The sequence below is a fragment of the Coregonus clupeaformis genome, chromosome 17 (genome assembly GCF_020615455.1).
Source record: "Coregonus clupeaformis isolate EN_2021a chromosome 17, ASM2061545v1, whole genome shotgun sequence".
Lineage (NCBI taxonomy): Eukaryota > Metazoa > Chordata > Actinopteri > Salmoniformes > Salmonidae > Coregonus > Coregonus clupeaformis.
The window spans coordinates 14,177,817-14,188,888 of record NC_059208.1 but is presented as its reverse complement, the minus strand read 5'-3'; the positions used below and the strand labels follow the sequence as shown (position 1 = coordinate 14,188,888).

Sequence of the window (11,072 nt, the reverse complement as noted above, 5' to 3'; positions counted from 1 at the left end):
AGTTGTTGGATTTGCCCTAATAGTCCATAGCAGCGTCTTCACAGTTACTATCCCCTGACATAGTCTGTCTACTTAGCTCTGCTCACAGAAACACATTCACTGAGTAAGACAACTTGTGATATTGTATGTAGAGGCAACCAGGACATTCCAGTAAATTAAAAAACAAAAATACATTTCTGACAAAATTCCACTGTCTCTAACTGAATGTCACTTCTAGATTCCACTGCCTCTAACTGAATGTCACTTCTAGATTCCACTGTCTCTAACTGAATGTCACTTCTAGATTCCACTGTCTCTAACTGAATGTCACTTCTAGATTCCACTGCCTCTAACTGAATGTCACTTCTAGATTCCACTGCCTCTAACTGAATGTCACTTCTAGATTCCACTGTCTCTAACTGAATGTCACTTCTAGATTCCACTGTCTCTAACTGAATGTCACTTCTAGATTCCACTGCCTCTAACTGAATGTCACTTCTAGATTCCACTGCCTCTAACTGAATGTCACTTCTAGATTCCACTGCCTCTAACTGAATGTCACTTCTAGATTCCACTGCCTCTAACTGAATGTCACTTCTAGATTCCACTGCCTCTAACTGAATGTCACTTCTAGATTCCACTGCCTCTAACTGAATGTCACTTCTAGATTCCACTGCCTCTAACTGAATGTCACTTCTAGATTCCACTGCCTCTAACTGAATGTCACTTCTAGATTCCACTGTCTCTAACTGAATGTCACTTCTAGATTCCACTGTCTCTAACTGAATGTCACTTCTAGATTCCACTGTCTCTAACTGAATGTCACTTCTAGATTCCACTGCCTCTAACTGAATGTCACTTCTAGATTCCACTGCCTTTAACTGAATGTCACTTCTAGATTCCACTGTCTCTAACTGAATGTCACTTCTAGATTCCACTGTCTCTAACTGAATGTCACTTCTAGATTCCACTGTCTCTAACTGAATGTCACTTCTAGATTCCACTGTCTCTAACTGAATGTCACTTCTAGATTCCACTGCCTCTAACTGAATGTCACTTCTAGATTCCACTGCCTCTAACTGAATGTCACTTCTAGATTCCACTGTCTTTAACTGAATGTCACTTCTAGATTCCACTGTCTCTAACTGAATGTCACTTCTAGATTCCACTGTCTCTAACTGAATGTCACTTCTAGATTCCACTGTCTCTAACTGAATGTCACTTCTAGATTCCACTGCCTCTAACTGAATGTCACTTCTAGATTCCACTGCCTCTAACTGAATGTCACTTCTAGATTCCACTGTCTCTAACTGAATGTCACTTCTAGATTCCACTGTCTCTAACTGAATGTCACTTCTAGATTCCACTGCCTAACTGAATGTCACTTCTAGATTCCACTGCCTCTAACTGAATGTCACTTCTAGATTCCACTGCCTTTAACTGAATGTCACTTCTAGATTCCACTGCCTCTAACTGAATGTCACTTCTAGATTCCACTGTCTCTAACTGAATGTCACTTCTAGATTCCACTGCCTCTAACTGAATGTCACTTCTAGATTCCACTGCCTCTAACTGAATGTCACTTCTAGATTCCACTGTCTCTAACTGAATGTCACTTCTAGATTCCACTGCCTCTAACTGAATGTCACTTCTAGATTCCACTGTCTCTAACTGAATGTCACTTCTAGATTCCACTGCCTCTAACTGAATGTCACTTCTAGATTCCACTGCCTCTAACTGAATGTCACTTCTAGATTCCACTGTCTTTAACTGAATGTCACTTCTAGATTCCACTGTCTCTAACTGAATGTCACTTCTAGATTCCACTGTCTCTAACTGAATGTCACTTCTAGATTCCACTGCCTCTAACTGAATGTCACTTCTAGATTCCACTGTCTTTAACTGAATGTCACTTCTAGATTCCACTGTCTCTAACTGAATGTCACTTCTAGATTCCACTGTCTCTAACTGAATGTCACTTCTAGATTCCACTGTCTCTAACTGAATGTCACTTCTAGATTCCACTGTCTCTAACTGAATGTCACTTCTAGATTCCACTGCCTCTAACTGAATGTCACTTCTAGATTCCACTGCCTCTAACTGAATGTCACTTCTAGATTCCACTGTCTTTAACTGAATGTCACTTCTAGATTCCACTGTCTCTAACTGAATGTCACTTCTAGATTCCACTGTCTCTAACTGAATGTCACTTCTAGATTCCACTGTCTCTAACTGAATGTCACTTCTAGATTCCACTGTCTCTAACTGAATGTCACTTCTAGATTCCACTGTCTCTAACTGAATGTCACTTCTAGATTCCACTGTCTCTAACTGAATGTCACTTCTAGATTCCACTGCCTCTAACTGAATGTCACTTCTAGATTCCACTGCCTCTAACTGAATGTCACTTCTAGATTCCACTGTCTTTAACTGAATGTCACTTCTAGATTCCACTGTCTCTAACTGAATGTCACTTCTAGATTCCACTGTCTCTAACTGAATGTCACTTCTAGATTCCACTGTCTCTAACTGAATGTCACTTCTAGATTCCACTGCCTCTAACTGAATGTCACTTCTAGATTCCACTGCCTCTAACTGAATGTCACTTCTAGATTCCACTGTCTCTAACTGAATGTCACTTCTAGATTCCACTGTCTCTAACTGAATGTCACTTCTAGATTCCACTGCCTAACTGAATGTCACTTCTAGATTCCACTGCCTCTAACTGAATGTCACTTCTAGATTCCACTGCCTTTAACTGAATGTCACTTCTAGATTCCACTGCCTCTAACTGAATGTCACTTCTAGATTCCACTGTCTCTAACTGAATGTCACTTCTAGATTCCACTGCCTCTAACTGAATGTCACTTCTAGATTCCACTGCCTCTAACTGAATGTCACTTCTAGATTCCACTGTCTCTAACTGAATGTCACTTCTAGATTCCACTGCCTCTAACTGAATGTCACTTCTAGATTCCACTGTCTCTAACTGAATGTCACTTCTAGATTCCACTGCCTCTAACTGAATGTCACTTCTAGATTCCACTGCCTCTAACTGAATGTCACTTCTAGATTCCACTGTCTTTAACTGAATGTCACTTCTAGATTCCACTGTCTCTAACTGAATGTCACTTCTAGATTCCACTGTCTCTAACTGAATGTCACTTCTAGATTCCACTGCCTCTAACTGAATGTCACTTCTAGATTCCACTGTCTTTAACTGAATGTCACTTCTAGATTCCACTGTCTCTAACTGAATGTCACTTCTAGATTCCACTGTCTCTAACTGAAAGTCACTTCTAGATTCCACTGTCTTTAATTGAATGTCACTTCTAGATTCCACTGTCTCTAACTGAATGTCACTTCTAGATTCCACTGCCTCTAACTGAATGTCACTTCTAGATTCCACTGCCTCTAACTGAATGTCACTTCTAGATTCCACTGCCTCTAACTGAATGTCACTTCTAGATTCCACTGCCTCTAACTGAATGTCACTTCTAGATTCCACTGCCTCTAATTGAATGTCACTTCTAATAATAATGAGTGATGCTTTTTATTAGCATGTACAGATAGTAATTGGATATAGCTTAGCTTGTATTTCAAGAGCTCAGATTTGTGTTCTTCAGACCTTATGTAATCTCAATGGATTGCCAACAGCTGAGCCTGTCTTATTGAGAAAAATGAACCATCACACCATTTTTGTGTAGGGGCATGTAAACTGACCTCTCTCTCTCTCTCTCTCTCTCTCTCTCTCGCTCTCTCTCTCTATCTATCTGCTCATGGCAACAGTGTGAGTGGGCTGAAGAACTCAAATGGCCTACCTCACATAATATGAATCAACAAATCTGGACAAAGGACAAAAATGATAAACAGTAAGTCATATTTTTTAAAGGCATACATACACATTGAATGGTTAAATTAAATAAGGCCAAAGATCGACTGACATTGGTTCCTCTACTGGATGATGGTGGTGATGGAAGCCTACGTATGTGTGGTGTGTTCCTGTCTCTGGATAGCAGTGTAACTGTTACCAGTGGGTTATGGCTACACACCAGTGAACCATCTAGCTATAAACCAGTCGGTTAGCTAGCTACAAACCTCAACACTGCAGTACAGAGAGAGAACATGATGATGTTATTGTTTCCCAGACCAGAAGCTACTGAATGTTGGATTAGTTGTAGTGATGGTCACCTTGGTCACGTCGTGACCTCTTACCATGGTTGGGGTTATTTCCATTTCAATTCAGTCAATGCAGAAAGTAAACGGAAATTCTAATTTTCCCCAATCAAAGCCAATGAGGAAAATAGTTTTCTTCATAAATTGACTGAATTGAAATGGACCTTGCCTCTTACCACACCTCCACCTACAGGTAGTGTACTATATTGGGAATAGGGTGCCATGTGGAAGGCATAATAATATCACCAGCAAGGCCTGTCAGTACCTACCTCCTCCACCCCTCCACCCCTCTACCTCCTCCACAACTCCACCCCTCCACCCCTCTACCTCCTCCACCTCCTCTACCTCCTCCACCACTCCACCCCTCCACCCCTCCACCCCTCTACCTCCTCTACCCCTCTACCCCTCCACCTCCTCCACCCCTCCACCCCTCTACCCTCTACCCCACTACCCCTCCACCCCTCTACCTCCTCCACCTCCTCTACCTCCTCCACCACTCCACCCCTCCACCCCTCCACCCCTCTACCTCCTCACCCCCTCTACCCCTCTACCCCTCCACCCCCTCCACCCCTTTACCCTCTACCCCACTACCCCTTCACCCCTCTACCCCTCTACCTCCTCTACCCTCTACCCCCTCTACCCCTTCACCCCTCTACCCCTCTACCTCCTCTACCCCTCCACCCCTCTACCTCCTCCACCCCTCTACCTCCTCCACCCCCCTACCTCTCCACCCCTTCACCCCCTACCCCCCACCCCTTCACCCCCCAACCCCCACTCCTCCACCCCTCTACCCCTCCACCCCTCCACCCCTGCACCCCTTCACCCCTCTACCCCTTCACCCCCCCCACCCCTCCACCCCTCTACCCCTCTACCCCTCCACCCCTTCACCCCCCTACCCCCCACCCCTCCACCCCTCCACCCCCAACCCCCCCACCCCTCTACCCCTCCACCCCTTCACCCCCCTACCCCCCCACCCCTCCACCCCCCAACCCCCACCCCTTCACCCCCCCACCCCTTCACCCCTTCACCCCTCCACCCCTCCACCCCTCCTTCATCCCTCCATCTAATCCCTCTTGGCCCACCCCTTCCTCTTCCTCCTTCCATTCCCTGATGGCCTCTCCTTCTCCTCCACCTTGCCTCCCAGCAGCACTCCATTCCCCAGTCCCTTGGACAACCCGTTGGAGACCCCGTTAGACAGAGCCTTGACGGCCTTGGGCTCCCTGGGTTGCCGTGGCGTGCGGCGATACGTCTGGTAGTAGAAGTTACCGAACAGGGCGATGAAGGTGAGGGCGTAGCAGATAAGGGCATAGTGCATCCAGTGGGGAAACTCACAGTCCATGTAGAGGGACAGAGCAGTGTGGCCGATGGTGACATGGAACTGGATCTGAGGTAGAGACGGAGGTGAAATATTATTATTATTATTATTATTATTATTATTATATATATACAGTATGACAGGGCTATACAGTCACAGTCCATGTAGAGGGACAGAGCAGTGTGGCCGATGGTGACATGGAACTGGATCTGAGGTAGAGACGGAGGGAGGGATCAGTTGAAACCTTATTATATACAGTAGGACAGGGCCATTCAACTGTGGACACATAGAACTGGATCACAGCGAAGAAGGGGGGAGAAGGTGAAACACTCGTTCCTGGAGGGCAGAACCTTTCTGCTTTTCATTATCTCTCCAGGTAGAGAAGAAGACCAGATGTACTTCGGCCTTCGAGGCTCAGTTATCGAACAGTCCAGCAACCCAGTAGCATGATATGACATAATGCTATTACTGACTTACTGTAAATCCATCTCAATCGAGTTACTGTTAACAGATCTCTTACCATCTGGATGACAGTCAGGTACTTCTTCCACCACAGGTACTTCTGGATCTTGGGTCCACAGGAGGTCAGACCATAGTATAGGTACATCAGGACATGGATGGCTGCATTCATGTGTGCACCAAAGAATGCTGCAAGGGGGGAACCCAGCAGATAATGTAATGAGGTCCATTACTAAATTGCGATTAATAATGCATTACTTTCTAATAAGGGAATGTAACATGTTACTGCATGCTTCTACAGTACAATGCAAAAGAAGAGATTCCTGTTGTCAAGGCAGTTCCAGGTTATATAAAGGATAAATAGAGAATACTCACACTGTCCGCCAGCGACCCACTTGATGCCGATCCACCAGAGGGTGAACATGGTGCAGTGGTGGTATACATGGAGGAAGCTGACCTGGTTAAACTTCTTCCTCAGGATGAAGAACACCGTGTCCAGGTACTCTACTCCTTTAGAGATGAAATACCACCACAACGCTGCTGCTATCTGTGGGGGGGGGCATTAGTATATGTCCTGTATCATTGAGGAAGATTTGGACAACCATCTCCAGACTGGTTATATTTCATAACTTAGGGGTCATGTCTTCTCTAGAGGGATGTTTATGTGTCTGCTAGAATCTGTAGACTAGACTATTACCCTGATATGATCCCTGACCATTCACCTTTCATCATCAACCTTGGACACAAAATGGTCGCTGACGTCAGAGAGGAAGAGGAGAAGCGAAAGAGATAACTGGGCCCAACATGTGTCTTCTCTAGCAGGTGGTGTTTTATTATGGTTTTTTTGCTCACCAAGCAAGGACTTTTTGTATGGAGGTCAATGAGAGAGTGTCGTAATTTGGTCAACAAAAAATGTAATGTCTTATTTGCTACGTGTGGCTTATTTGATTGAATAGAAGTTTTGTAATGATTAAGTTGTTACTAGTGTACTGATATAAGTAGGACACGGCAACTTTGAGAAAAAAACACTTTATATCGGAGTCGAGCCTGTTGTTCACACGCGTATCTGCCGTCTCATTGGCTAGAATGCTCCCACCTGATCTAGCCTCTTCCCGACTGCCTTCCATGTTTGAAGACATTTATTTTCATTGTTAGAGCGGCCACCTGAGTATCTGGTCAATATAATGGATCATCTGTACTGACGTGGCATGCTGCCTGAGTATCTGGTCAATATAATGGATAATCTGTATTGACGTGGCATGCTGCCTGAGTATCTGGTCAATATAATGGATCATCTGTACTGACGTGGCATGCCGCCTGAGTATCTGGTCAATATAATGGATCATCTGTACTGACGTGGCATGCCGCCTGAGTATCTGGTCAATATAATGGATCATCTGTACTGACGTGGCATGCCGCCTGAGTATCTGGTCAATATAATGGATAATCTGTACTGACGTGGCATGTTGCCTGAGTATCTGGTCAATATAATGGATCATCTGTACTGACGTGGCATGCCGCCTGAGTATCTGGTCAATATAATGGATCATCTGTACTGACGTGGCATGCCGCCTGAGTATCTGGTCAATATAATGGATCATCTGTACTGACGTGGCATGCTGCCTCAGTATCTGGTCAATATAATGGATAATCTGTACTGACGTGGCATGCTGCCTGAGTATCTGGTCAATATAATGGATCATCTGTACTAACGTGGCATGCTGCCTGAGTATCTGGTCAATATAATGGATCATCTGTACTGACGTGGCATGCTGCCTGAGTATCTGGTCAATATAATGGATCACCTGTACTGACGTGGCATGCCTCCTGAGTATCTGGTCAATATAATGGATCACCTGTACTGACGTGGCATGCCGCCTGAGTATCTGGTCAATATAATGGATCACCTGTACTGACGTGGCATGCCGCCTGAGTATCTGGTCAATATAATGGATCACCTGTACTGACGTGGCATGCCGCCTGAGTATCTGGTCAATATAATGGATCACCTGTACTGACGTGGCCTGGTGTAAATGTCATGGAGCAGTAGCTACGTAAAACTGAACCCGCCTGCTGGCTCCGTCAGTCTGATCGGAGGGTTTGGTCAGATAGATAAAGCCTGATCATGTTTCTTAACGACACGTCTCGCAGAGGAGAGCGAAAGAGAGAGTGGGTGTCTAATTTCATGATCCCAGTCGCTGTAAGGATCATGGCCAGCCAGCATGACCCAGTTATTGGTCATACTGGCGTCTTTACTGGGTTTAAATACTAACGTTTGCTTTAGCCTGCCTAGAATGCCAGATGGGTGGGTTTTTGCATTTTTGTGAATATTCTATTGGTTCCATTGTGACCGGCAACCTGAATCCAGCCACACTAAAGATTTTTGAAATGATTTCAAATACTACTTGAACCCAGGTCTGTGCCGCGCGCCCAGGGTCGTTTCTGGGTGAACTCACCCTGACTTCATTGGGGTCGTCTGAGTAGTCAACAGACTGGCAGATGTAGCTGTAGCCGGCCGCCCGCGCCGCCAGGAAGAGCTGGGAACAGAAGAGATTACAACACACATATTAACCAAGAGAGAGAGAGGAGTGGAACTGAAGGGCTCAAATAAAAGCAGACAGATATGACCTAATGGAAACAGGGAATCTAAGGAGTCTACACAGCTAAATTACACTTTGAAATGTTTGCTGAATGCTCAAAAGGTGAAAGTGAAATAAAATATTCAGCAACTCTTGGAGGACAATTAAGTTGACTTTAGTTAGTCTCAGTTAGTCTCTTGTGACAGATTAAATCGAGTAGCTGGCCAGAGCAGCAAGCACACAATATTTGGTTCTGGGTGACGAGATTCAACTTAAATAAAGGATTGAGCGCCCACCTCTTTGCAGATGAAGAAGTTGAAGATGACCATGCTGAAGTTGTAGAGGATGAGTGTCTTCTTGAGCTGGAATGGTTCTCTGTTCTGCATGTACTTGGGCCCCAGCCAAAGGAACAGCAGGTAGGAGGAACTGATGGCCAGCGTGGGGAGGGGGTTGTCCATCAGGGGCCATTTCTCCACTCGCTTGTCTGGGGGAAAGGACAATACACTCAGTATTACTGCCATGATAAAAGGGAGTAATACAAACATCTCTGACATTTCTTCCTCTACACTGAACAAAAATAGAAACGTAACATGTAAAGTGTTGGTCCCATGTTTCATGAGCTGAAATATAAAATCCCGGAAATGTTCCATATGTACAAAAAGCTTATTTCTCTCAAATGTTGTGCACAAGTGTGTTCCCATCCCTGTTAGTGAGCATTTCTCCTTTCCCAAGATAATCCATCCACCTGACAGTTGTGACATATCAAGAAGCTGATTAAACAGCATGATCATTTCACAGGTGCTCCTTGTGCTGGGAACAATAAAAGGCCACTCTAAATTGCGCAGTTTTGTCACACAACACAATGCCACAGATGTCTCAAGTTTTGAGGGAGCGTGCAATTGGCATGCTGACTGCAGGAATGTCCACCAGAGCTGTTGCCAGAGAATTGAATGTTCATTTCTCTACCATAAGCCGCCTCCAACGTCATTTTAGAGAATTTGGCAGTACATCCAACCGGGCTTCTCAACCGCAGACCACATGTAACCACGCCAGCCCAGGACCTCGAGATCAAAACCTCTCTCTAATAAACACACACACTGACAATGCCACTGACTCACACACACACACACACACACACAGGAGTGTGAGGATTACCTGCGATGGTAAGGGCCCATTTATATAAATTCATGGTGTCATTTATCAGATGCATGGTGAGCTCCATCTTTAGGCCAGTATCTGAGGTCCCCTGCAGAAAGACACACAGAGAACACACAGAAGAGCTCAGTAAAACATCAGCAGTGTTAACATCCAGCTACCACTGAACGCTACCATGTAGTTTCCTCCCAACTGCTGAGGAGGTCATCCTTTCTGACAGCGTCTACAGTATTACTGGGATGAAATAGGAGATATAGAGCTTCTTGGAATAACTCAGGTCTTCATTCAGTCAATTAGCCCATTTCATTTAGGCTATTCTTATTCAGCAACATTTCTCAGCACAAGTTAAAAAGATGTATCTACAGTCCTGCACCACATGCTGATGTAAAGTAAACAAATAGATTTCCATCAATATCTATCTGTTCCTAACAGGCCGTGGGGAGAGGATGGGGATGCCAGTAGGAGGGCCTGGGGGCGATACCGCGCTGCACTGTTCTGCGCGGTGATGTGATAGACGAATGGTCCTCTATCCAGCGGCGCACAAATGCCGGGCTGACACGGCACGGGGAGCATGTCAGCAGCTTTTTCACCGGTCGGTACCGCCGTCTAACCGGCATCCAATCTGTAGGCCTATGCTATTTCATTCAAAACTACAATAGATGTTACATTCGACACACTTTATATCCAACCAGGTCATTGCATAGTGCGCGAGCAGAGTAGTAATAATATAGGCTATTGGTTTAGAGCGCGTTGATAACACGTTGTGATTATTTAATGATCTATGAACCGTAGCCTAAATATGACGCCCCCCTCACCCCCAACCAGGAAGCATCTGCCGTACCCAAACCGTATTTAATCTGATGGGAATAAAGCATTACGCGCAATTAAAATATAGGCATATTACAAAATATATGTCTGGATATTTGAGTAGGGTAGAATCGGTTATTTGCATTTTGCAGTATAGCCCACTGGCCCTCCACATCACTGTGATAACACGGCAATGTGCTATTCATTGATCATATATGGACCATTTCCCCATCTTATAATTTGAACCATAAGATAAAGAAAAATGAGCAAGCTAGCTAATTGTATCCAGTAAAATAAGTCAAATCTACCGAAACTCTGCGCACTATTATTTGATGAGAATGAAGATTCTTCTTATCTTACCGTGTCGACAGATAGGGCTATACACGGTCCTTTTATTGTGACATTCAGTGCAAGGTCATGCAATCTAACAGTTCCACCGTTTCGGCTACCCAAAACCCTACTATATTTGTATATCCGTGGTTATGTTCCAATATAAAACTAGTTAACATAACGGCCGAATAGAGAAATTCGTTATAGAGGCACCATAATGACCGCAACCCTTTCACTGCGCTGAAAACGGCTCTCTCGTGCTACTCGTTGGA

The 11,072-nt window shown here is 44.8% G+C and overlaps 1 protein-coding gene across 1 annotated transcript; it reads right to left on the bottom strand.

Annotated features, from left to right (window-relative positions):
* Positions 1-5,218: 5,218 nt before the first annotated feature.
* On the bottom strand, positions 5,219-11,058 carry LOC121585947 (elongation of very long chain fatty acids protein 4-like). The gene is made up of 7 exons (XM_041902305.2): positions 10,831-11,058; positions 9,664-9,754; positions 8,805-8,992; positions 8,386-8,466; positions 6,305-6,476; positions 5,991-6,118; positions 5,219-5,539 (listed from the first exon to the last, which is right to left on the bottom strand). The coding sequence occupies exons 2-7, from the start codon at positions 9,728-9,730 to the stop codon at positions 5,219-5,221; spliced, it is 957 nt and encodes a 318-aa protein (XP_041758239.2). The 5' UTR covers positions 9,731-9,754; positions 10,831-11,058.
* Between the last annotated feature and the right edge of the window lie 14 nt (positions 11,059-11,072).